Source organism: Lissotriton helveticus, chromosome 1_1, assembly GCF_964261635.1.
Source record: "Lissotriton helveticus chromosome 1_1, aLisHel1.1, whole genome shotgun sequence".
In the NCBI taxonomy this organism is placed as follows: domain Eukaryota; kingdom Metazoa; phylum Chordata; class Amphibia; order Caudata; family Salamandridae; genus Lissotriton; species Lissotriton helveticus.
The window spans coordinates 463,151,928-463,179,146 of record NC_136057.1 but is presented as its reverse complement, the minus strand read 5'-3'; the positions used below and the strand labels follow the sequence as shown (position 1 = coordinate 463,179,146).

At 45.5% G+C, this 27,219-nt stretch overlaps 1 protein-coding gene across 3 annotated transcripts in view; it reads left to right on the top strand.

Moving 5' to 3' along the window:
* PARVB (parvin beta) overlaps positions 1-27,219 on the top strand; it is a 604,437-nt gene that overhangs the window by 394,427 nt on the left and 182,791 nt on the right. For all 3 annotated transcript variants that reach the window (XM_078673859.1, XM_078673861.1, XM_078673860.1), the window contains exon 7: positions 26,343-26,401. In XM_078673859.1, the coding sequence (XP_078529985.1) occupies positions 26,343-26,401 (59 nt within the window). The remainder of the gene's footprint in view (positions 1-26,342; positions 26,402-27,219) is intronic.

Sequence of the window (27,219 nt, the reverse complement as noted above, 5' to 3'; positions counted from 1 at the left end):
CCAATACCAGGATACCCAGCCGCTTGTGAGTCATAAAGCCAACCCATAGCCTAATCTAATGCTAAGTTCAGAACCTTTCTATAATAGAATATACCATATTTCTCATATCTATTTTTTAGGGTTGACTATGAAGATACTTGAAAAAAAATCAACCTTAATTAATGCAACACACGTCCCTGTTGAGTACAAAATCAATGGTTGATTGTCAGTCACTTAATTTCCTTCTCTAAATGGTCTGGTCTTGATAAGGCATCTGCCATCCCCTCCTTAAGCGGCACACACCACCCTCTTTTTTACCGCTTTATCCCCTCCTTAAGACCTGGTCTGGAATTGATCACAAAACAATATATAGTCTGAGGAAAAGAAAATCCATCTGAGATACTTTTCTTATCCAAACAAAATCCTAGAAAGAGAGGTGATAGAACAGCCTCAAAAAGGTTTCTCAAAACTACTCTGTTCTGGAGCTTCAGTCTACCATCAGCAGTAGCCAAAGCAACAGTGTGAAAAGTACAGCACAGCTCTTTGTCATTGAACACAGCTTGGCATGCCATTTTTACGCCCCTTGATGTCATAGTGGCATAATATCTAGTTGACCAAATTATGCTTCTGAGTAGGTTGCAAGAGTAGGAAGGGGTAACAGGTGTGGAGTGAATGGCATCCTTTCTTCTCAACCAAAGTCAACAAGTGGAAATTAAGTCCCAAGTATAACTGATATAAATAGGAGGTTTCAAGATCATCGTGGCAATCCACACGGCACCCTCTATTTGTGCCTTGTGACATAGATCATAAACCAGCATTCGGTAAACATATAAATGTATGCTGATGACGCATTTTACCTGAGAGAGGGATGGTTGGGTGAACATTTCCAAATGTGTTGCTTCCCTATACCATAGGGTGCAAGAAAGCTTCCTTTGCCAGGATGCATTCAAGGCTAATATCCTTTTGCTAGGTGGAGCAAACCCTAAGATAACCTTGTTCTACTGCCCTCTAATGTAGTAACATTCCCAGTCACTGGCAAAATGACAAAGAATGTCTGTTCTGTTCCCTGTAATTGATAATTTGCAAGCAGAAAGCTGCTATGGAAGACGTTTCCACTAGTTCACAGTACAACAGCACAGGCTGTAGCCCTGGGATTTCCTTTTATAAACCATTGTCATCTATTGTTTTCTCCATTTTGTTTCATTGATGGATACCAGGACTACACTCACCTGAATACATTGGACTGGACAATAAAAACCAAGGACTGAAGCACTATGTCATTGTTAATATGCAGTTGTCTGATGACTATAATTAGCAAACACAAGGAGATGATGGATGGAACATTGAAACTTTCCAGACACTCACCCCCAGTCATAGATCTGGGTTGAATCCATCATCGTTCTTTAGCTCACTTCTCCACCCCAGTATATGCAAATCAGTCTGGACCCTGTGCCTCATGGGAACAGTCCAGCTCGAACTGTCAAGCCAGGTCTTCCCTGGACCGAAAACAAGCCTCTTGGGACCGGTTTCGGGGTAACTAACCTCATCAGCCAGGCTAGCTTGATTCTACTGGCAAAGTGAGCAAAGGATCCACGTCTGGCCATACCCTGCCAACTTAGGACGAACAAAGCAAACGCAAGGAGATGATGGTCAAAGTGCTGAAACTTTTCAGACACTCACCCCTAGTCACTCTAATTAGCACCCACTTGTCAGCATTTATATAAAGTATTGCTGCTAGAGATAAAAAAAAACCTTATGTAGGACACAATATCTTCTATAGGAGTAAAGATCAATGAAGATAGATGTCCTGAGGTAACTCACCCTGCTTTCCTTATGGGAGGCCGTGGCATGGTCTTGTGTTCCCGGTAAAGAGTTTGAGGACAGCTCAATGACCAAGCCAGTTTCCAAATTCTTTTCACGATCAGCCGGCCCTCATTTCTGTGGTCAAGTCATTCTACAGGGGTGCTCCTTGAATACTCTCTTTTCTCTTGAATCCGTGCTCAGCCAGCCTGAATTCATCTGATCACTGCCTTCAGCAAAGCATGTATTTAAGTGCTGCAGTTCTTTCCCACACATTGAGGAGCACTTTGAGTGTCCTGTAGAAAAAGTTCTCCAGAAGAGTCAGAAGGTGCAAACAGGCTCTGATATTCCTCTAGCACTAGCATTGTGCTGGCATGACTGTTATCAACTTAATTCAAGGGCTAGTCTGACCAATTCCATTTTCGAAAATGTTTTTGAAACACAAGGAGGGGTGTTTTAACAACGAGCCAATGCTTAGGCCAATATATTCCCTGTTACCTGCCTCCACGTGTATGCAACCTGTAACTGTGTCAATTTATTGGGACTGGGCCAACCGAAGGTCCTTACAAGTTTATCATTGACTATACATTTCTGTAGAAACCCACAACCTGTACTGCAGTAGGCACTGTGAACAGTATAGAAAATGTTGAACATGATTCTCAACTGCTCCAAGAACTAGTAGATCGTTTTTTCAGGTATGGTGTGTTTAGTCACGTTTCATGACATTGAGGAAGATTGCCATTGCAAGGCTCCTAAGTATTTCTGACGTGTCAGTGAGCTTTTCAGGAACCCTCTAGTTGATCGTTTTATAGAAGTGCAAATGCATAAGCACAAGTGCTCGCATCGTCTTCGCTTGCAGAATGCAATGGGGTGGCCATCTTGAAGGTAAAGAAAGCAATATTTTCATTGCTATCTATGTATATAACATAGCGAATACTGCATTGCCAATGCTGATCCCGTCTCTCTCTCCGTACTGGCAAGCGAGACCGATTGGCTTTTGTCTCGTTTTAATATTGAAAAAGCCTACCCATACAAAGTATCCACCTTTTTTCTTCTCCTTATACTTACTCCATACAATAATTCAAGCTTCACCTGTACCCCCCATATTGATTTCCTATACTCTGGCCGATTTGTTTTTAAAACAATGTTTTATCCTGTTTGTTGCCCATTCTCTTCCGCAACCTTAGGATTTTTGTTACCGGTTCAGTCATCATGATTGTAAATAGAACTCTAACATTGTTTAAATCTGCTTACTGATGAAGGGCCACTAGATGGCAGCACAGGATATGTGAATTCTTTGATGTTATTACAAATCTACAGTCAGTGAAAAAGAATTTTCGATGTTGTGTTAATTTATCGGCAATGTTATATAGCGCGGATATGGCCCAAAGGCATCAGAGCGCTTAACAAGCATGATACAAGCAGTGGTAGAAGTGGGCGGGATCGGAAGGGCACGGCGTGCCCCTACTTTTTTAATTTAACAAAGCCCGTTCCCATACAAGGGTTACAGCAGGTTACAATAATAATAATTACGTTTACATCCGTGGGTGTGTGCGGGAGTTGGCACAAGAAACAGTTACAGCAAATGGGCTGGAGAAACACACAGTTAAAGCATCCATTTAGACGGTGGGTTATGAGGAAGGAAGGTCAGATCAGTGCTTAAGTCCGATCCAGGATAAATGAACCAAGAGGTCTGTCCAAAAGGAGGAGCTTGAGGTCTTTTTTGAAGGTTACTAGGATGGTGGTTTGAGGGAGGGAGGCAGAGTTACAGATTCTCATGGCACTTTTAGAGAACATAGCTGGCTCATGTATCGTTCTCGGCTGTTGGAGGGGGGTTCCAGTAGCGGTAATTGGGCATATCTGGAACACCTATTTGCGCCAGAAATGTTCAGTTTCTTGGGGAGGAGGAGTGCAGCACTCTGTGGGTAATGCAAGCGATTTTGAATGAAGCCTGTGCTTTAATGGGGAGCCAGAATACAGCTAGTTAGCAGGGCAGGGGAAAATATGTTAAATTTCTTGAGACCTAAAACAAAGCGTGTTGCAGCATGTAGTGTTGCTCTCAGTGGGCCTAGATGAAGCATGGAATGCCTTGTATAAGGATATTCCATAGTCTCGTCTAAAGAGAGTGACTGCACCACTATTTTGAGGTCTTGTTCTTGAATCAATTGGTTGATGCCCAAAAGATGCCTAAGTTGGTGTCGTGCAATGTGGCTGTGAAGATTGAGATGGTTATCAAGGGTAATGCTGAGTGATCTGGAACTCTGGATAGTGGTGGGGCAGCCATCCAGGGCAGGAAGTTTGGCCATCCGTTCTTGGACTGGCGTTTTTGCTCTCAGAGGTGAGATGAGAAGAAATTCTGTTTTAGTTGGGTTAAATTTTAAATGGTCATTGGACGTCCAGTTTTGAATCTTTAACAGTGTTTTTGAAAGGAGGGCAATGTCTTTCAGGTACGAGATTTTTTTTTTTTTTTAAATGTATTTGTTTATTGCATACTTCTCATTGAAATCAAAACGACTTATAGAGATCAGCAACCTGTGCAGATTTGCAGTGAAGTTGGGTGTCGTCAGCATAGAGGTAGAAGAGAATCCCAGTGTTTCTAAGAATCACACATACAGGTTCTAGGTAGAGGTTAAAGAGGGTTGGGGAGAGGATTGATCCTTGAGGGACGTCGTGGTGAGCGCGGACTGGTCTTGATAGCCAGATGCCCAATTTCACAGTTTGGGAACGGTTGGATAGGAGAACCAGTTGAGTATGGTGCCTCCACATTCCATGCAAAGTTGAAAAGTACGAAGGTGATCCAGATGGTTGACCATGTTGAATGCAGTGGATAAATCCAGGAGGCAGGACTGGCCAAAGTCAAGGATCCTGAGGGAGTCATTGACTGTTTGGAGCATCGCAGTTTCTGTACCATAACCCTGGCAGAAACCTGATTGGAGAGAGTCTACGAGATTGTTTTTTCGAGTGTGTGAGGTGAGTTGGGACGCCACACAACTTTCAATTACTTTGCCTATGAAAGGGAGTGTGGAGACTGGGTGGTAGTTGTTCAGGTTCTCTGGATCAAGAGGATCTTTTTTCAACAGAGGGGTGATTTGACCTATTTTTAGTCGTTATGGGAAGAGGCCCTCATTGAGAAAGGAGTTCACCACAGTGGTCCATACGGTGAGACGATGTGTGGCAAGAGATTTACTGATGAACCTGGAAAGGCATTCTGATGGTGGTTTGAAGGTTTTACTTTGGAAATTGTACGTTGTAGGTCCTGTTCGGAGATTGGAGAGAAGGTTGTAGTGCCTTGCATGTTAGTCTTAACCACTTCAAGGGAGTTGATGGGCAGTGAGATATAGATGTCTGACTTTTTTATCAAAGAAATCCACAAAGTCATTGCAACGGGCCACAGATGAACAGGCGCTTCAGTCTATTCTTTGCAGAATTCACGAGGGCTCCCATATGGGAGGATTTAGCGTTGACGATTTGGTCTGTGTATTTTCTCGCTTTGCGAAGCTTAGCAAACTCCGGTGCGATAGCGCTTGTCTCTATTCTTACTCACATTTTCTGATAAGCTTGTTTCTTCATAAAGCTCTTTAGAGAACCATGACCTTGAGGGTTTTAGTCTGGATAATTTACACTTCAGGAGTGTTCACTGCTCTAGTTCCACGTGAGGGTTAACTGAAGTGCATCAAAGGTACTCTCGTACGTCAGCGTGGTGGTGGTGTCAGGAAGGTTTCGACACCAGGCAACAATGGAACAAAAGGGTGAAACATTTTAAAATGGCCATTGTGTGCTTGGATGCCAATTAATGTGTAAAGGCAGTGCTAACTTGGCAAGCCTCTTAGAGAGCTCCTTACAGGACCACCACCGCAGCAGTGATGGCACGTACTTCTCTTTAGGTAAATCAGACAGTCGATGCTTTGTTTTCTAATATTCACGCCATTTTGGTTAATGTTTATGCTATGTTTAGAACCCTGGTCACCTGGTTACTGAACAACTATGTATCCAGTAGAGCACAAATTGACCCAGCATCAACTCAATGGTTTTGGCCCAGTTTGCTTTAAAATGGGACATTGTGTAACATCCTCTTCAGACTCAGAAGGGAGAACAAGTTGGTGAGGGAAAGAGGAGACGTCCTTATTACAAAATTACATCCAGCGAGCCATCAACTCATGCCGCCAGTGTTTTAGGTAAGCGGCTGCTTCTTAATGGAAAACAATTAAATGGCAAAATTGATTCCAGTGGCGTAACACAACATGCCCCCAATGCAGAATGTGATATAGGGCCCCTGAGTCTCGCATATCTCACAAATATTCATTGAACTTTGGGTGAATGGGGCTCCTTGAAGGCCCACTGCAGGGTTGTCCCCTGCCCTCCTGCACCTCAGGGGCTGCAGGTGCCTGCGTTATGCTTCTGCAGCATTCTAACACTTAACACAATCCAAATTCTACCTGGAACATCATGTGGTTTAAAGATCTTTTTCTACCAGTATTCTACCAAAAGACAACGTAAAGACACTACACATTTGCAAATAATTTTACCAACACTTCCTAGAGGTAGAGTCTGCCCAAGGGCCACAAATTGATTTTATCTCGCCCTTTACCATCTGTACTGTTGTTGTTTCTGATGTGTAGGTTCTGACATTGGGACCCCCTGCTGGGCGAGGTTGGGGTCGAAAGCAAACTGGCTCTGAGGAATCTAGGTCGCAGATAGATTGAATGAGGTTACTCACTCATTTGTATGCCACAAAGTATTGGTGTGTTGCTGTATTTCATGATTTTGTCAGTACCTCCTGAGACAGTGCATTGCTAATGAGGTGCTCTCAATTTGCGCATGTTGCAACTTATGTATGACTGCTCTGCTGCCATATCATGGTCTGCAAGAGTGATTAGCAACATGTGCACTACTTTAGCAAAATATGCTCTCATTTGATTGGGATCAGGCAGCTGGGAACCATCTAGCTCCCTGAAATTGTCGCACGAGGGGCCGCACCATACACCTTACTCCGTCCAGTGACACCCTGGAAATAGGCATGAACTATGATTTGTCTGTCTGCAGGACCATGGAGACCTGATGGAGCCAGCTGATTGCCATTTTTATTGTGGACATGGGCATGAAAGGTAAAGCATGCAAGAAAGGCTTCCTGATCCTGCAACTAGGGTAGTTATCTTGGAATTTGCCAAGAAAGAAACCAACACATGTACCAAAGTGAAGTACAGACTGCTTTTCTGCTTCAAGCCCCAAGATGTTGAATATGAATGGTACATTATTCTATGTGCCAAAATCTAGCTGCGACCATTCACTCTCTGATCACGAAGCATTCAGACCCTGGATACCCTCCCGGGTGATAGGGCGCTCTACAAATCTGCATAACATAATCTTGCCAGAGCACAGTTTTGAGTATGAGGCAGCACAAAGTCTCAGCCCTCATTGCTCAAATGTATCAACATCAGGCTGCACTTCCACATAAGTCAGAAGACCCTCGGGAGGAAATGAAGGATTATACGGCTGCACACTTTTTTTTGTCTCTGTTTTACTGATTGCTGCTGTCAATAGGAAGTTGCAATGCAAGTTCTGGACTAACACCGCTGTAACTGAAGCCAAGATAGCCAGCAGGCTATGCATGCTGGAATGTGTAGTGCGATGTTCCTCAGTTGGCTGCTTAGTCTGTGCTTTACAGCAGTGGAGCCTCCATGGCTTGGGTAAATGGCCCTACCCACTAGTCTCTTCGCAGTTACCACACACCATATGTCTCCTCTCCTCAGATAGGAGGCGTGATCCAAAAGAGATGTTCCAGATGCAGTCTTGAGAACTAATCAGAATCCTACTGTAACTTGCCCATCCCCAGTTATCCTTGGTCCCCTCGACGACTCTAATTTCCTCTTGACTCCCAACACACATTCGCCGCCTTCTTCACAAGAACCTTTGCTTAAAATCAAACAGCAGCACCTTTTACCTCCACTGCTACCTAGCTTTGTGGAACATTAGAAAAATCCATTCACAGCATCCCTGATTCACACCATTTATATGAGCGAATTTGAGTACTAGAACTGCGTCCTATCAGCCTTCTTTGTCCCTTCGGTTATTCTCTCGTCTACCCTATTATCCACACCCCGCCATTGCTGGTTTGTGCATTTGATACAAAGGAAGTATACAAGGATACAAAGGAAGACCTAGTGTAACCGGAGACCTGGGGTAAGGAAGTGAAACTCAACAGCGGTTTCTGTACAAACACTAATTATAGAGCCATTTACTGTCCTTACGCACTTAATGCTTTTAAAAAACTTTAACCACTTTGGAAATAAAGTCGAGTTGTACCATCAAACAAAATGGGCATTTCCACAATGACTTACCATGCCGTTTCACCCTCGTCTGATGCTTTCCCGGTGCTATAAATATTCAGATTGTTGCCTGATCTATGGTCTGATTGGGTGTTGAGTGGGATCTAACCCTGCACACATTCGTTCTTTCTTTCATACCTACATAGCTTTGAAGTTCTTGTCCTGAACTACCCCGCCAGTGTACATTCCCAAGACTATCATCCCCTCATAGACCTATGCCAGATTCTCCTCTGGAAGAGGCCATAAAGAATTGGTTATTTCAGCCCATATTGACAGCTCCTTCTTTGGTCTCTCATGGCTCCTCATCTGCAGTTCTTCAAGCAAAGCTCATCGCAGCATATCCTTTCCCCATACCTGGTTTGTGAGGCCATGTGGGGAGGCCCGTGCATCACTATACTGCGCCCGAGAGCTGTAACGCCAAAGTAGCACACCCAGGTTTGATGTTTTTCTTCTCGTTTTGGGGTAGGACATTATTCCCAACAGGCAGTGTTTGGACACTTTTTTATTTTTATTTTTGTTAATGGATCGCAGTATTGTCACTTCTTCTCCCCAGTAGATAGTCGCTATGCGACAGGGCCGGGTCACATGCGTAAACGTGGCCTCCTGTCTTCCACATCTCCGGCGGGAGAGGTCTTGTCTCAGGGCTGACCTGCCGAGCCACTGCGGGGTCACATAGGCTCACTTACTTTTTCTGGAGATACCATGGGCCGGACATCAGACATTTCATAAAGGAATCATTATTTTTAGTAAGTAGAATATGCTTGCTTCAGATATTTTTTTGTTGTGAATCAAAATTACATTAAAGTGGCAAATTGTGCTCCGTGCTTAGAGTGATTAACACGAGACCATAGAGAATCAAAAGGCGGGAGAAAAGTACAGAACCCCAACAAAAACAGAATCTAGTTTTGCAACATGAGTTTTGCAAATTATAAACCAGGCGTTGAGCAAATCAAATTTGGTTCATATGGGACAAAGTCCCATACCCATATGCAGGTCAATATCAAGACTGAAATTTTGTGGGAAGGCCGAGAACCAGAAGAAAAAAGTTTAGTACCCAGGACAGGGTACACTTACTCAGAGAATGGGTAGTTGGCCCTGATTTGCGTAGGAAAAAATGAAAGGAAAGAACCAGGAACACTTGTGTAAATGTAAGGCACGCTTAGAGGGAGTTACTTACAATTGGGTGTCCTTAGAGAAGACATAAAAAAATGTTCTAGGACTAAAGAGATGCAAGATGGTATGAGAAAACTAAGTGAAAACAGTGTCCACTGGCCAGGTTCTTTGCGAGGGCAGTGTTCCTTAAAAACAATATACAGCATTCAAGCCAGTTCACAGAGCTTGGCAAAGTTTGATAGACTTGAAGCTCATTCGGAGAACCCATAACGCCATTAAAAAAAAAATGGCTACAACCCCTTTCACTTCTAGACATTGCACCAAATTTGTAGACTTTGCTGTTGACCAAAAGCTAGCACACTGCCACACATTCCAAACTTAGGAAAAGCACATCCTTCCACCTGCATGATATCAGAATAGTTAATCCCACTCTACTCCCCTCCTCCAACTTCACAGCAATTGTAGAGTCCCAGGTTCTCTCGCGTCATGATTGAGGCAACACTAAGCCAGCGGCCTTCTTTAGTCTGCTCTAGTTCCTCTAAATGTAATACTCCATGAATCAGTGTGACTTTTCTAAGGTGCAAAGAAATGTGATCCAATCACTCTCATTAGGTTCCATTTAAAGCCAGAATCAACTTAAAAACATGTATGCCATTGAAAGGATTCGATCAGTGATTGAAATGCATGAGCACTTTGTAGTTGAATTAAGTGTGCTCACACGTTTCTGTCTTGGATCTTAAAAAATCAATGCCATTGCTTGATAATTGCTTCCCTCTAATACATTCTGACTTTCATCATTAAGATGACATTCTCTTTTTTCTTCAGCTGGAGCATTGACTCTATTGATGCAAAGTTCCTGTGTCCTTCTGCTTCTCTATTTGCAAAATTCCATTCACTTGGAAGGCAGAGTAACACGCCACGGTGAAACAAGAGTGGGCTAAATATAAGAAAGTGCCTTAGGAAAGCAAGTTACTACTCTAGGAAAGCAAGTTACTACTCAAACAAGAGATCTCAGCTGGGGATAGCTGTGGAGCAGAGTACAGTGCTGGAACTGGTAGTTCAGTTTAAAGGAATCTTGGACATGGACTCTGAAGAAAAGAGGTCAGCAGGCTGGAATGGATTAGTGCGGTGGATGTAATAGGCCTGTGTGACTGGACAAGTTTCAGAGGCAAAATAGTAGTAAGTAAGGGTTTTAAAGCGGTTTTAGGGTTCAGAGCTGGGTACGGGTATGGGGTAGTAAGGGATAAATGTAGACTGGTAGTGGAGACTAAGAAAAGAGGGGATTGGAGTGGAACTAGCACCAAAACAACTATCGTTTTTTTGAGAAAGGGGTGTTTGGGTGGCTCCCTAAAAAACAAAAATATATAATGCAAAAATGGAAGCAGGGAACTCTTGTTAGTCCACAAAGTTAGATGTAGAGTATCTCCTTTATATGGAAGACCCTACCCTACCCTACCACACCCAGACACTCTGCCAGACAAACAGATATTTGAGGTGAGCAGATTCAGAGTGTTTAAGCACAGGATTCGCAAAGTGCCATTCACATGGAACTAGAAAGGGGCAAAGCCTTTTCCCATTTTTATATCAAAGTCTTTAAGCATAGTTACTGGTTGATTGGGGTGTGAGCCTGGTCATGCACCAAAGGTCAACCCTTGTCCGGGTAAGGCACAAACAAACCCCAAGTTAATCTGTGCTCAGCCCCCTGGTAGTTTAGCACAGAGCAGTTAAGCCTTACTTGGAGGCAATGTGTAACATATTTGTGCAACATTTCAAACAGTAAAACTGTGGAAACACTGAAAAAAAGGATCCCACGCCAATTTAGAAAGGTAGAGTATACTTTGATATATAAAACATGACCAATACTATAAAAATCCAATCCGTAGAATCGGAAGTTTGAATTTTTAAAGAATTTTGTGAAAATAGTGCCAAAAAGCACAAAGCGCCAACTCTGGATATCTGGTCACGCTTGACTGGGTCAAACTTCCACTTTCTGGCCGACTGCGATGGAGCGCCGGTCTAATACAGTCCCCAGATTAATCCAGTTGAAGTTTTACATTCTCAAGAAAACACCAAGGGTTACATTTATGTTGGAGAGGGGCGTGAGGAGCAAGGAGAGCATCGTGGGAGGTTGTCTCCATAGCACAATGAGCAGGCTGGGCGTCGCAGATGGGCAGGCGGTCAATGTTATATTGCAAAGAGGCAGGCTGTGCATAGATTCTTGGTGGAAGAGGTAAGGTCTCAGTTCGAACGGGCCCATTCGCAGTCGCAAAGTGCTCAATTGCTTGATTTCAGCTTGCTGAGCCACACTAAGGGTCCAGTACCTGAGGGGCACAATTGGGGGGCCATGAAATTGCTGAAGCTGGATCAAGGGGCTGGTGGGGAGCCTTTTATGTCCCTGAGGCTCCGATCAGGAGGCAGGCAGACTAACCCTTGGAACCACTCTGGTGTCCTGGGTTCAAGATGAAGTTGCAAATCCAGTTTTTCCACTCCAGGCAAGAGACGAGCAGGCCAGCACAGCTGGTCAGTAGTTCCTTCCGAGCAGCAGTTCAGCAGAATTGCAGCCCTTTTAGCAGCACAGCAGTCCTTCCTGGCAGAGTATCCACAGTTCCAGAAGTGTTCTGAAGACTTGGTATCTGAGGTCCAGTATTTATACACAGTTGTGCCACTTAAGTGGGTAGAGGCATCTACTGGCATGCCTTTGAAGTACACAGATGTCCTGTCTTCCTGACCCTGGCTCCAGACTAACTACAGGAGGTATGCAGCCCTTTGTGTGGGAGACAGGATGCTTATGAAACACTGCTAAAAATACCAGACATTTGTGGTGAGCAGATTTAGAGTGTCAGTGGTGGTGTAGGGTGGTCCATGTAAAGGAGCTGTATTTGTTCAGCGCTCTAAACCTGAAAGGGTTGTGTCTTGACTTCTACTTGGTGCTCCCTTCTGCCTGGACATAGCTATACCTTTCTGATGAGCTCTAATAAGAGAGAAAATTGTATCAGGGATGTCCTATTAATTTCTGATTTGCTTGGTTGGTATGTTACTAATCCAAAGCTGTGATACTGTGCCTAGAGTGGTAGATGGCTTTTTTCATTTTTCAACCCGTCAAGAGTTACCACTGTGCTAATCCTATGTGTTGGACGTGACCCATTTTGTAGAGTCAACCCGAAACGTTTTGGCCTTCACCCTTCAGTTTTCTGAACCCGTTTTTGGTTGGCTTCTAGGAATCTGCACACTGTAGCACTGCCAACCAGTAAAATTGGCTTACACCCAAATAGCACATTTAATGTACTTGTAAGTCCCTAGCAAAGTGGTACTACATGTACCCAGGGCCTGTAAATCAAATGCTACTAGTGGCACTGCAGCACCAATTGTGCCACCCACTTTTGCCAGGCCCAAACTTTCCTTTTTTTTTAATGTGTGTATTGGGTTTACAGCAATTAAATCAGTGCAACTCAACGATCCCCCCACCCCCCTGTCTGACGAGCATGACGTATACTGTACGAGCAGCAGTGCGACAATCCCCTTTCAAGTGAATACACAGCCATTTAGCCAACAACCCTTAAATGGGCAGGCGGCGATCATATCGCATCCGCAAGCATACACGCCAGTGGTAGACACAGCCCCCCTCAGTGTATCGCAAACGCAGTTGCAGCCCTGCGCGCCAGTGCATCAATCTCTTGCACACAGTTATGGTTTAGAGCCCCTGATCGTCCCCTGTGGTAGGAGTATCACTCTTGTTGGCGAGGTAAGCCTGGTAAAGCCCCCAGAAGTTTTTCGGTCGGCCAGTAGGCGGCAACAGCTCACTGTAATTCTCAGGCTGCGTGCAGCAGTATAACATGTCCTGTGCCCAGCGCTTGGGAGTGGGTGTCGGGCCTCTCATCCAGCAACTTGCCACCACCCTCTTAGCCATGAGCAGTCCCATGTCCACTAATCGCCGTGCGGCTCTGGGGAGTTTCTTGGTGTATCCCAGTGTCGCAGGGTCAGGCGTAAGTTCTGTTTCTACTATTCCACTTATCTCATTAAAGACCTTGTCCCAGAGTTCCCATATTTCCGGGCATTGCCATGCCAGGTGTAGGAAATCTGCGTCCGGAGCATGGCACCTCTCACAGTCCGCAGTTTCACGCAGGCCGTATCTCCGCAGTCGCGCCGGCGTGTGATATACCCTGTTAAGGAACTTGAAGTGAACTAGTTGGTGCTTGCCGTTAAGGGATAACTTCCTCGTGTTAGTGCAGCAATATCGCCACATCTCATCATCGATAACTATCTGTAGATCATTTTGCCACGCCAGGCGTGCCTTCGTGTATGTGTTTTCCCTGTGCGCCTGCGCAATCTTATATAGGTTAGACAGCAATTTCTGAGGTGTCTCCGCCTTGATGACATACGTGAGTTCCGGCACCTCAGGCGGCTCAGCCATATCCTCACCCAACAAGTCTGTAAGGGCGCGGCGCACCCTGTGGAATTGGAAGCGGGTCAGCAGTGATGCGTCCGCTCCGTAAGATGCCTCTTGTTCCCAAGTTTTGGCTACCCCATCCTGGAACAGGTCTCCTGCCACTTTAATGTCAATCTTGTGTAATGCAAGGACAACTCCTTTTTTTTTTTTTTGATGGGAGACAACCACCAGGCCCAATCTATTGCCATTATTGGGGTATATAGCAGGGCGCCACCCTGTAGTTGTAGAAGGTTTTGCCATGCATGGTTAGTTGCGGCTATTGAGTCCAGTATGCCAGTTCTACGGTCAACCGGCCGGAAAATCGTGGACGGGAGCGAGAGAGGGCTAGCAAAGGGCATTTCCATTCAGACGTGTGGAATACTGCCCTCACCGTGAAGCCAGGTATGTAGGTGCGCGGCCTGCGCCACTCTATGGTAAAGCTCTAAGTCCGGGGCACTGAGCCCCCCCATGCTGTAGGGTAACGGCTGTGGAGTCCACTTGGCTCTGGGTTGCTTCCCTGCCCAAGCCAGCCTTGTCATGAGTTGGGTAAGTTGCTTGAAAAAAGATTTGGGGAGTACTATCGGGAGGGTCATAAATAGGAACAGGAATCTGGTCAATACGACCATCTTCATTATGGATATTCGTCCTAGTAAGGAGAGTGGAAGCCTACACCAAGGTTCGACGTCGTCCTCTAGCCTGCTGAAGGCTGTGCCATAGTTTGCTCTAAATAATAACTCAGCATCAGTATGGAGTTGTATCCCTAAGTACCTGACTGTGTTGGTAGTCCATTGCAGTGGATGTTCCATTTCGATGTTCTGCGTTATGGGGGTTAAAGGGAATGCTAGCGATTTCGACCAGTTTACCTTCAGGCCTGATAAGGCGCCATAGCGAACCACCTCTCTCAACACGGAAGTTAGATTGTTTTCAGGGTCTCTGCCCAAATGTTCCTATTTAATACATTGGTCACCCGTACCTAAGGCCCAGAACAGTCCAAAGGGCAGTGCATTGTATCTAAAAAGTTAAACATGTACTTTTAAATTTACATGTCCTGGTAGTGAAAATGTGTATTTATTTTTCACTACTACACAGTCCCGGATTTGCAAGGCGGGGAATCGGGCATTGGCCGATGGGCCTCTGGATGAGGCCAGTTGGTGGCACTTTTTTTGGCCTACTAAGGCCTCCATCCCTGGTGCACAGTGTGAAAGGCTGTTAACGCCGTAACAAACATGACCCCATGCATGTGAAGTCAGGCCAGGGGGGCTAATGTTGGCGGCAGAATGACAATGAGGTGACCCGCTCCGACTGTCACAGCATGAGGTGTGCCTGCCCTCTCGGGCTCCCTCCAGATGTGACTGAGTCTGCAAAGAGCTGCTGATGGGAAGCCATTAGCACTTACTTTTCAGGGGGTTGCAGCAGAGGAGACGACTGGAGCATGGGGATATGGGTGTTGGTGAGAGGCAGTGAGGGAGTTCTTCAGTTCACTTTTGTCCTCCTCTACTCCATGCGAGCAGCAGAGATAAATCAGTCTCTGCTCTTCTCCTTTGCCTGCCAGATAATAATTACGGCAGTCAACAGGGACCGGTTGTGGCCTTAGTTGGCTTTGAAACTGGGAAACCAGGTTCAAGTCTCAGCATCAGTTTGACATCTATGATCTTGGGCAAATCTAACATGACCATCTGTGATGTTATCTGGTGCTCACATAAAGCGCTCCAATGCCTCAGGGCCTATTTCATGCCAGATAAAACTGTATGTAAGGAAAGTGACACTATTGTTTTCTTTGTTTTTGCATTTACACAATCAAACTAGAACATACACGTGATACTAGATGCAGGTAAAAAAGACCCACAGATGCAGCTTTCACCAGTCTCTGAACATTGGAGGGCTTCTCTTAAGGACTGCAAAAAATAAAATGATTGTCATAGCTCTGTGCCATATGCCATATGCTATTTCTCAGTATACATGAATCAAAACATCCACTGCAAACATATGGATAAAAAAAACAATTAAAAGTGAGTTCCTAGTATTTTTGATAATTCTGTGCTGTTAAAGTATATATTTTTTCATTGGAATGTTAATTTTCTATTTAAGTACTGTCCATATAAGCTTTAAAATGTATTACCGCAAATGTTTGTCATCATTTAGCTCCATTGTTCTAAGCAGTGAGAAAGATTGCAATCTGCGAATGTGGGCCACTTTTTATTGGCTGACCGGGCTGAATTGTTTCCAAACCAACCCTGCTACTGCAAGGCCTACTTCTCCCATGAGATATCTTTGGAGCTGCCTTATTACATTTAATAAGCTACAACTTCCAATTGGGAGCTGTTAGATAAGTCAAGCATATAGTGTATGTTGTAGGCAACATTTTATATATCTTCTTTTGTGGGTTGGCTCCAGAGGAGACAACAAACATTCTTGGTTAAGATTTAAGTATGCATTGAGGTAATAATCAAAATGTTTAACATTGTTATTCATTGACCTCCTGCTGCTGCTCCTGAGGGTCTTCCATGTCAAAGACTTGCTTTGTTGATGTAAAATTTTGCGAGGTCTGTTAACAAAGGAAGGTTATTAGACATGAAAGTCCAGTTTTAGAACTGGTGGATTTTTCCTAATTCCAATAGTATCTATTGCCTTAAGGAATTCTGCTCAGCAATAAGGTATTCGCAGACAAAATTAAATAAAATTTGTGCAAGAAGAAACAATAGTGCGGTAAGTGAAAGCTCTAGTCTCTATAGATTGTTGAGTATTGGAGCGTAGATTGAAATAGGATCTTATTTCTTTAATGTAGATTTAATTCACGCCATTTTTTGGGTTTCGCCTGAGCCAGCGCATGTGCTGCTCTGTGTGACATTTAGTAGTGGGCTTTGAAAAGTCCTACCACATGCTTTTTGCTGGCATGGAGCATACAGTTACGCGCACATGTACGAGCGGAGGCAACATTGCGCGTGCACCACTCACGTCCTTTTAGCGTGCACACAACTCCTGCTTCTCCCCCACCACATTTCGCATTACGCGGCCGCGTGTGCGGCGCCAATGCTTGTTGGATTTGTGAACTTGCCGTGTTTTTACATCATCTTGTCAACTCCACTGAAGACTGTCTGCCTAATTAATTTTTCTCGCGGCTGCTCGCTAGCACGCAGCCAATGCTTGTTATTTTTACCAATTCTACCATTGCAACATTCACCTATTTCAAAGAGCCCCTGCAACATACCCAGTTCGGGAACCACTACCAACCAAATTCCAGAGCACCGCGACCTATTCCCATTGCGCTTACCAACCAGCATGGAGTACCAACACTCAGCAATTTACCAGAAATCTTTCCTCACAAAACTTACAGCGGGCTCCATAACTCCATAGACACAACTCACAGCTCCTTCCCCACTCCTCCTACACTTATGATTTATCCTGCGGGCACCATCCCAATGTGAAATGCCTCCCTGCACTCAAAGTGGGGCAGGACACAAACCATGTAGAAATGTCATCAGCGCTGTCCCTTTTCCAGCCTTAACCTTGCCAGCTACAGAATACTCTTCCTTTTCCGGTTCGAAGCAGAGTAGAGAACAAAAGAGGACTTCCTCTCTACGTCTAATGCTAGAAGAACTTCCTGAACGAAAGAGTGCTGATAGGTGTAAAGCATGGGCGGGCGCGGGCCAGGAGTAAAAGTTATTAGAATGCTGTATTTTTTCTCTCGTCACTCGACCCCACACGCTCCTTCTAGGGAGTAAACAACGCTATTGCAGCTGCATTCTCAGTGTTTCTTTTTTCTCAGATGATGACTGGGAACCCGTGGGGGATGTGGAATAGGTACGGTTCTGCATGTGCTCCACAGCAGTGTTACCAAACCATTTAGCACCACAAACTCCTTTTTAGAATGACAAACTTTCATGACCCACCCAAGTTTAATTGCCAAAAGGTGGCGATTTTTAATTTAACTAAAGCATTGCATGGGAGCGCACTGTCCTTTTCAGACAGCTCATTTTCTATTGAAATGGCCACTAAATTCGCACAGACATACTGTTTTACTGATAAAACTATACTGCACACAAGGGATCATGTGTGGAATCGGGTTTAAGTGAATATTCACATTTGTGCATCTCCAAATGAAGTGTCTTGATTTGTTTTGTTCCTATTCAAATCTTTGGTTCCATCACACTTAAGAATAACAAAAAATGTTTCATTTTTGCTTTCCTACCTGCCAAATGTGTACAGTTTATTTAATTTTTGCACTTCCATATAGCGCAAACTCAACCCAAAGGTACTGTAGTGCTTTACAAGCGCCCGAGATGCATTAAACAGATACACATTCATTTTTTGATGGGGAGGAGGAGAGTAGTGATTTACCCAGAGTCACAGGATGTTGAGTGTTCACCAGACTGGAACCTGGTTCCCTAGTACCAAAGTCGGCAGCTCCGGTTGGTATGACACATCTTCTCATTTCATTTACTGCTATTTACATTTTTTTGTGTTACAAAAAATGGCATCCTACAGCCTTACTGTTCACACTCTGTACCCCACCAAGATTGCCACATAATTCACTTTACTTATCTCTCTCGAACTGCAAAGTGAGAGAAGTTTGTAAACACCAATCACGTGTTAAACAAGCATTGGCTTAGCCAATAGGTCTTGCCTTTGGGACCGTATAAGTGTTTAGCCATGCAACGTTTGATATTGTTGCACCAAGGATATTGTGCTGCATAACTAAATACTTCTAAGGTCCCAAAAGCGAGACCTTTTGGCTATGCCAGTGCTTGTTTGTTTTTATCACTGAACACAATAGATACGTACAGAAGAGTTGGAACCCGTTTTGCCATAAGTATTGGAACAATTCGGTGTAAGCACGTCCTCGATTGAGATTTGCAAATATTGTAAATCGACCAAAATATCCCTTGCGGAATTCAAATACTTTTGGAGAAGCACTTTAATTTCTTCTGGTTCATCTGTTGCAGTCAAGGACTTATTTTTGGACAAAGCAGTAGTGAATCAAGAGCTCGGACTGTATCTCACGAGGGTGTACGTGACAGAACCAACCATCTTTTTTTCCCCAGAAGTTACTGCTTAGAAAACCTCACCCCTTTGGTATATGTATATTATTTATGTACCTCTAAATATACACAATCATAGCAAGAACACTGCTTTACGTTTACCTATGTGCATGGATTGTTATTTTGAAAGCATATTTTATTGCATTTTTTGCTGTGAATCATACATATAGTTGCTTCCATGTTTTTTTTTTTAAGTTCTAATCATCCAGATAACCCACTATTTACAAGGCTCGCGTTAGGTTTATAATATTTTGTCAGCCATAGCAAAACAGCATGAATTATTGCTCAAACAGCAGAACTACATATGTTCGTAAAAGCAATGATTTTGTCATGAAGCATCAGCTTGTTGGTTTTTGAAAATGCATATCCATCTTTCATGTTGAATAAATCATTGCATTTCTCCTACACAAAACTTGCATTAATATGGAAAATAGCCTTTGAAGGTTAGGGAATAATCTCGGTTCCTCCAGGCAAAAGCTGGACATGTTTAAGAAAAGTCACTATTTGGCTTGAAACACCAACTTAATTTTCGTTAATATGCTTAAGTGCACCACACATTGACTGCCATGTTTATCAAGTACACACGTGTAGTATTGCCAAACATGGCCACGTTCTGCTTTACATGCCTGCATGCCTTTTTATTACAACCACATGCTAGGGATGGCTGGCATTATTTCACGAGCAGTGAAAAGCACACCATGGTTTTGACCACCGTTGTACCAAGACCACCATCCTCCTGGGAGAGGTTCCATAATGACAAGGATGTCTGCAGTATCCTAAGGGTTTCATCATTCCTCTAACAGCCACCCTTATGATGGCCACCATCATGTTAAGCATGTAATAAGGATCCCCACAATATGCCAAGATTAGCACTATTATTTAAAGATCACCATCATGATAGAGATGGGCGCTGTAATGCAACAATATGCTAAGAATTCGCATTATTATGTCGGGGCAACAGTTAAAAGGACTGTGTTGTATAATAGCTGGGAGGCCCTCCATTATGCCAGTGGTGGGTCTCATCTTGCTAAAGGCGGCCCGTCAATGATCGAGTGGGTGCACTATAGGCCACACGTAGTGACCCAGGATCTCGATGGTCAGTTGGTCACCAGCGAGGGGGATAGCCTGGTCAGAGGGGCACACACCAGTTTTCCTCTCTCACACACACAGATACACACACAGATACACACACACTCACAATCATTGTACCTGCATGTCCCAATTTCTTCCCTCAGAAACCAGTGCCACTTTCTTGTCTCCTCAATGCTCGCCCAATCTGTGCTTTTGCACTATGGTTCTCGGCTCTGACAATTGTGGATGCAGGCCTCCTTACGCACACAACCCACCTGCATGACTGCTAGCGCGAGACCTGGCTTCTTAACCACTCTGAGGGTCTGAGAATGTGTAGAGCAGCCTCCAGCAGAAGGTAGGACTGTGCAACTCCAGTCACTCAAAACAACTGCAGGAACTTTGGATGGGCTCTGCCCAAATAACCTTTGGTGCCAGCCTGATGTTGGGCCAATGAATGCAATATGTATTAAGGTTCTAGAGGAGTAGTACTAACAACTGACACATTTGCAAAGTGGTAAGACGGATCAGATGCAAGTGTTAGTGGAGGACAAGTCTAGTATATAATTCTTCAAACCATCTGGGATTCCAGTATTTACTCAAGTGCATTCCATTACATCATTTGTAGCTTATCCGCACCAGTAAGCACGAACTAACCATATACAAATAAGGGAGCGCCAGATCATTGGGGGACCTGTTTGTTTTGCCCTGACCCAAAGACACCTCACCAGGCAGCTCCGCTCTCCCCCGCCGCCGCTCCTGACATCGCGGCCGCAGAGAGGGGGGAGCGAGGGGAGACTACAACACCCGGCGTCCCCTGCTGCCCACGGAGGACACGAATAGCCGCGTCACGATCCCGCGCCCGGAGGCGCTTAAGAGAGGGCTGCTGCTCCCGCCTCGCGGGACGCGTGCGGGCGAAGCCCGGGCAAAGGGCGGGCCCTCTGTGGCCCTCAGAGGCACGAGGAGGACGGGACGGGCCATCCCCCTTGACTCCATTACACTGCCAAGGTAATACCCTTATGATCTTCCTGACATTCCGGTAAGGGAATACCCACTGGACTTAAGTTGCTAATTTTCTAATACCCTCAGATTGTCTTGCGGCCTTGTTATAGCTTAACTTTGCACACCTTATTATGACTCACAAGGGAATGACCAATAAATCCATCAGCCAGAGAGGCCTGCACCCAGGGTCACTAGTTCTTTGTACGCCATCCCCGCCCACCGCCCTAACGAACGAACCTGCAAAGACTAGCATATCCACCAACCAACCGCTCGATCCAACTAATGGTATAGCGCAACAACTCTCGCTGTTGGACGAGTTAAATTCCCTCTGCAAAACAATGTATGCCACTGTGGTACCAAGAAACGAAACTAAAATTCCCTCACCTTGCCCTGTTATGTCAACCCCAATCGCTAGTCCTCTGGTACATCTTACCCAATCCAAAAATGTTAACACACCAACCACAGTCTTTCCCCAGTCCGCAACTAGCAAAAGGAAGTGGGAAGGGGTTAACCCCACAGGGAACAAATCAAAACAACAAAAACTGTGTTTTAGCTCCCCACTGACTCCAACTAACCCTTTTCTAAAACTGGAAGAAAAAATTGATCAATTGGTAACAACCTTCAAATCAAACTTTCTGTCCCAGATTGAACAAATGGTTAGCTCACTCATTTCTACACTGATTGTTAAAATTTCCACCCTAGAGGATAGGTTGTTGGGAATAGAGAAATGTATTAAGACCAACCAAATATGTACTGAAAAACCTGTCAAATCAACCTGTCCCAACCCACCTGGTACAAGCAGTAACAATCAAACTCACCGTGTAGTCCCTATCATTTCACCCCCTAATGCTTCTAAAGTTAACCCCAAATCCGGCCCTATACAACTTACTGCTACAAGAGTAGAGCCTAATAATACAGCACACATACAGCTACCCCCGGAGGCTGCACCCTTTGTGTGTGTTCTTGCGGGAGTTCCAGCACTTAAACGTGGGAAAATTGAGCGGGATGAAGACTTACATAACAAAGCCACGCACTGGCTAACTAAAAACAGGCCCCTGCCCCTAGGATTGGACGGTACCATCATGGCTCTTAGAAGGGTGGGCTGGCTAGGTCCCCTTAAAAAAGACATTGACGGTGACCTTGTTTTAATAAAATTTAGAAGCAGTTCAGTTGTTCCCTACATGCGAACTTTGTACCCTCGTGAAGGTGTTGGCCCTATATCCGTCTGGGACCTTCGTGACTTTTACCCAAGTATGGCATATACCCAGTGGTCGAAGTGGGAAAACAAAAGTAGAGGAACTGTGGGTGGAGAATCAGGGGGCGGGAATAACCGAAGATTGAATCAGTGGGCGGATTCAGGGGTGTGGCTAGAAATAGCAAAACATACCAATTTTTAGTACGTTTAGCATTTCACTGACCAGTTACAGCTTATAACATTATTTAATTAAAAGAATGGATATGTTTATTTGAGGTTTAATTCAGGAAAAAGCAAACGCGCATAGGGAATACAGGTTTATGTAAAGCATGTGAAATATAAGCAGGAACAACATGTAGCCTTAATGCTTTTACTCTCATTGTTCAGAAATCCATGATTATTTTTTGTCTCAAACATTGAGGACATGAATACAGGGCATCTCCTGTACACGTGTTAAGCAGGGCTCAGAAGAGAAAGGGACTCTTCAGGAGAATCTAGACTCAAGGAAACCCACAAAGGCTCCTTCATATTCATGCCAGCCAGCTAGCTGCTCAATCATAATATAGCAAAAAGAACAACTGGTGGACAGAATCCAGAACAATATCATACATTCACCCCAGTACAGAGATCTGGGCCTAAATCCATTGTTTCTTTGCTCACCATGCCATTCCAGTTTGGACCCAGCCATATGCAAATCAGTCTTGATACTGCACCCAATGAGAACAGTCCAGCCCGAACTGCCAGGCCAGGTCCTCCCTGGACCGGAATCAAGCATCCTAGGACCGGTTTCGGGCTTTCAGCCCTCATCAGTCAAGATAGCTTGATTCCAGTGGCATGGAGAGCACAGGACTATTATCTGAGCATACCTGTCCCACTCGGAGGGACAAATGCAAAAAGAACAATTGATGGACAGAAGGCAGAACAATGTCATACATTCATCCCAGTTCAGAGATCTGGGCTTAAACCCATCGTTTTGTGCTCACCATGCCATTCCAGTTTGGACAGAGCCATATGCAAATCAGTCTGGATCCTGCGCCCAATGTGAACAGTCCAGCCCGAACTGCCAGGCCATATGTATTCAAGTGTCCTTTCATTCGGGAAGTGAACACAAAGCAGTACCCACTGAACTATGCACATAACATATTGCTCTTTGATATGCATGGTACATGTTCTTTGCAGCAGGCATATTACCACTCTGCACTACCTTAGATGAGTAAAACAGCCACTAGACAAAACATGCTCCCATCTCTCTCCAGCAGGTACATTGATCACCAAAGTTATCTTGGCACTTGTATTGTTGACCAAAACCTGCTGAATATACAAAGAACTTTGCAGTGTTTTTAAAACTCCTGCACTTGTACAAAACCGGTCCCCCCAAACTAAACTGGCCCCCTACCCTTCCAGTCGCCCTGGGAAACGCCTGCTCCTGCCCTTTCACTGCTCCAGTCAGTACTCCTGCTCATGCTTGATCAACACTCCTGCTTCGTCAATTCCCCTGCCCCCTCCCTTCTCCTGGCCCCTCCCTTCTCCTGGCCCCTCCCTTCTCCTGGCCCGTCACTTCTCCTGGCCCGTCACTTCTCCTGGCCCGTCAGTTCTACTGGCCTGTTCCCTTCTCCTGCCCTGTTCCCTTCTCCTGCCCTGTTCACCGCTCCTGCCCTGTTCACCGCTCCTGCCCTGTTCACCGCTCCTGCCCTGTTCACTGCCCCTACTGGCCTGTTCACCGCTCCTGCCCTGTTCACCGCTCCTGTCCTGTTCCCTGCTCCTGCCCCGTTCACCGCTTCTGTCCTTTCACCGCTTCTGTCCTTTCACCGCTCCTGTCCTTTCACCGCTCCTGTCCTTTCACCGCTCACGCCCGGTTACTGCTCTAGCTCATGCCCCGTCACTTCTCCTGCCCCATCACTTCTCCTGCCCCATCACCTCTCCTGTCCCATCACCTCTCCTGTCCCATCACCTCCCCTGTCCCATCACCTCCCCTGTCCCATCACCTCCCCTGCCCCGTCATCTCCCCTGCCCCGTCATCTCCCCTGCCCCGTCATCTCCCCTGCCCCGTCACCTCCCCTGCCCCGTCACCTCCCCTGCCCCGTCACCTGCCCTGCCCCATCACCCCCCCTGCCCCGTCACCTCTCCTGCCCCGTCTCCTCTCCTGCCCCGTCACCTCTCCTGCCCTGTCAATTCTCCTGCCCCGACACCTCCCCTGCCCCGTCACCTCTCCTGCCCCGTCACCTCTCCTGCCCCGTCACCTCTCCTGCCCCGTCACCTCTCCTGCCCCGTCACCTCTCCTGCCGCGTCACCTCTCCTGCCGCGTCACCTCTCCTGCCCCGTCACCTCTCCTGCCCCGTCACCTCTCCTGCCCCGTCACCTCTCCTGCCCCTCACCTCCCCTGCCCCGTCATCTCCCCTGCCCCGTCATCTCCCCTGCCCCGTCACCTCTCCTGCCCCGTCACCTCTAGTGCCCGTCACCTCCCCTGCCCCGTCACCCCTCCTGCCCCGTCACCCCTCCTGCCCCGTCACCCCTCCTGCCCCGTCACCCCTCCTGCCCCGTCACCCCTCCTGCCCCGTCACCTCTCCTGCCCCGTCACCTCTCCTGCCCTGTCAATTCTCCTGCCCCGACACCTCTCCTGCCCTAGTACCTCTCTTTCCTGTCGCCTCTTCTGTCCGGTCACTGTGGTCACTGCTCCTGCCCAGTTCACTTCACTCCGTGTACAACATTGACAAAGGTGTCAAGTTCCCCACAGTACTCTGCTTGGGGAAAGCTCCTCTCTAATCACCAACTCCGATCTCAGGGGCACTTGATATGTTAAAGGCAGAGGGCGGCCGCATTGTCATTCTAAAGGGGCTAATCTGCCTCAATCGGAATGACAATGGCCTGCCCTCTGTCCGAGCTCAGGGGGGGCGGGGGCTGCTGCAGCCTCTGGAGTACAACAGAGAAGTGCGAGCAGCCCCTGGAAGCGGAAAGAAAAAATCATTTTAAAGTTGGACTATTCTTGCCGTCCGGGACGCTTTTTTGAAAGCAGAAGTAGGGGAAAGGACTGAACAATTTTTTAGAAGTAGGGGCACGCCGTGCCCTTCCGTCCCCGCCCACTTCTATCACTGCATATACCACTCGCCTAAAACCAAGGACAGAGTCAGCTCACTCGAAGGGCAGAATTACCCGTGCACTCTGTGGCCATGGCTTTTCCGCCCTCAATCCCCCCGAAACAGTGTACTTTGTTCATGGGTATAGAAAATCATGATTTCTATTATGAAACAAAGGAATTTATTGATGTAGCATAGACAAATGTTTTGTCCTCTTGTCATTTTGTGCATTTGTATGTAATTTTTGTTATGAGTGTTTTTTAAATGTATGCTTTTATGGTTTTTAAACAAAATCGAATAAAGCTAAACTGAAAAATAAAAGAAATAAGGGTTAGCCCATTTCAGAACTTGCCTAGGTAAGTCTAAGTGGAGTGGGCTGGTCTAGTGCATCTAGTACTACGGCCAAACCTTTAAATCCGCACTTTACTGAAGCCCATACATACATGAGGTTGCATGCGTCGTTCTATAGAGGAAATGTGGTCCAGCTATTCAGGTTGCATTGCCTTTTGTAGAGCAGCATCAAGAGTCATGAGCATATGTGTGGCCCATGTCTTTAATGTCAGAGAAGAGCTAAAAATCAATGGAATGGAATGGGCTTCTTTGAACAATTGTCTAAGTCAAACATTTGAATGATCTTTTTAAATATTAAGGGCCCGATGTAGGTAAATCTTTTTTACCACTTCTTAAATACCGATTCATACCGAATCGGTATTTAAGAAGTGGTAAAAAAGAGGAGGGCAGATGTAGGTAATTAATTACCGAATCGGAAGGAATCTGTATTTACCGATTCGGTAAATACCGAATTGGTAATGCCCATTGATTCCTATGGGCATTGAAGCCCATAGGAATCAATGGGCATTACCGAATCGGTATTTACCACATCGGTAAATACCGAATTTTGCAAGGGTGCAGGGGGTGTCACTTTGACACCCTCTGGCACCCCAATTACAGGCATGTGTGCCATGTGACACACAGACATGCCCTTAGGGCATGCACACCTGGATTCGGTATTTCACCACCCAATTGGATTGGGTGGTAAAATACCGACTCCTAAAGGCCTGTGGCACTGTTTGCAGTGCTACCTACATGTGGGATTTACCGAATCAGTAAAATTACCGATTCTGTAAAAATGGTCCCCTACATCTCAATGACCCATTTACCGGTCGGTTACGGCCGAATTTGGCCGTTACAGACCGGTAATGGCCCCCTACATCGGGCCCCAAATGTCTCATTGTAACTGTAGTGGGTGGAATAGATGGTGGTTGTTGCTGCATCTTCTTTTTTTACTTACTCATTTGACCTTTTTTTTTGTCTGTGTAGAAACGAGAAGGTTTGCTTCAGACAGCCCACGTGACGGAGGAACTCACGACCACAACCGAGTAAGACGGAAATTAAACCCTAACCTAACTCAGAGGGCCACATTTAGCCAGAAACGTTCTCTGCTCTCTGGGGAAAGCTGTGTGAAAACATGTTATAGATTCCTCTTAATAGAGGAAGTGGAGAAACCCTTCTTCCCACGCAGCTTTTCCCTAGAGATGAGCTCGAAGCCTTGTTTTCTCAAGAAGGAAGTAATGTGAAGAGATCGCCTTCGCATCTGTATTAACTTTTTGGCAGTTCCATTTAAATGGACAGGTTTGGGGACGTGTGTAGAGAGCTTGTAAAAGCAGAAATACAAAGCGTCTGCTGTGTTCCTCGTTGTAACAACGTGATATGCATTTAAATAGTCGAAAATGTCCCTACCATTCAAATGTTGTGCTGCTTCCCTACATTGGTTCCAGTCCAGGCCCCAACCGTCCATTTGCCTCATGAACATTTCTGTTTTATTTCTCATCATCCTGACGTTTGTGTAGCAGCAGCTCGGGACTCTTTTTGTTTTTCCCGTCTCTCCATGGGGCTGATGAACATTGGCTTCTTAGGTGTGATTTACATGGCAGCTGCATAATACATGTCCATGCCCCTACTGTAGAGCCCAGAGCCGCATTTGTTCATGTATATTTGACATGTCTAAGATTAGGGTGTTTAGCGTAATTGGTGCATATATTTTCTCATAACGTTTTGTTTTTATTTCAGCAAACCTTTCTTATATTGTTGCGTTCTTAAGTACGTCACTGCCCTCCAGCAGATTAACAGTTTACCTCTTAATTGGAAACTTTTCTTCCTTCGGTTCATTAAAATGCTTGGTTACATGAAGATTCAG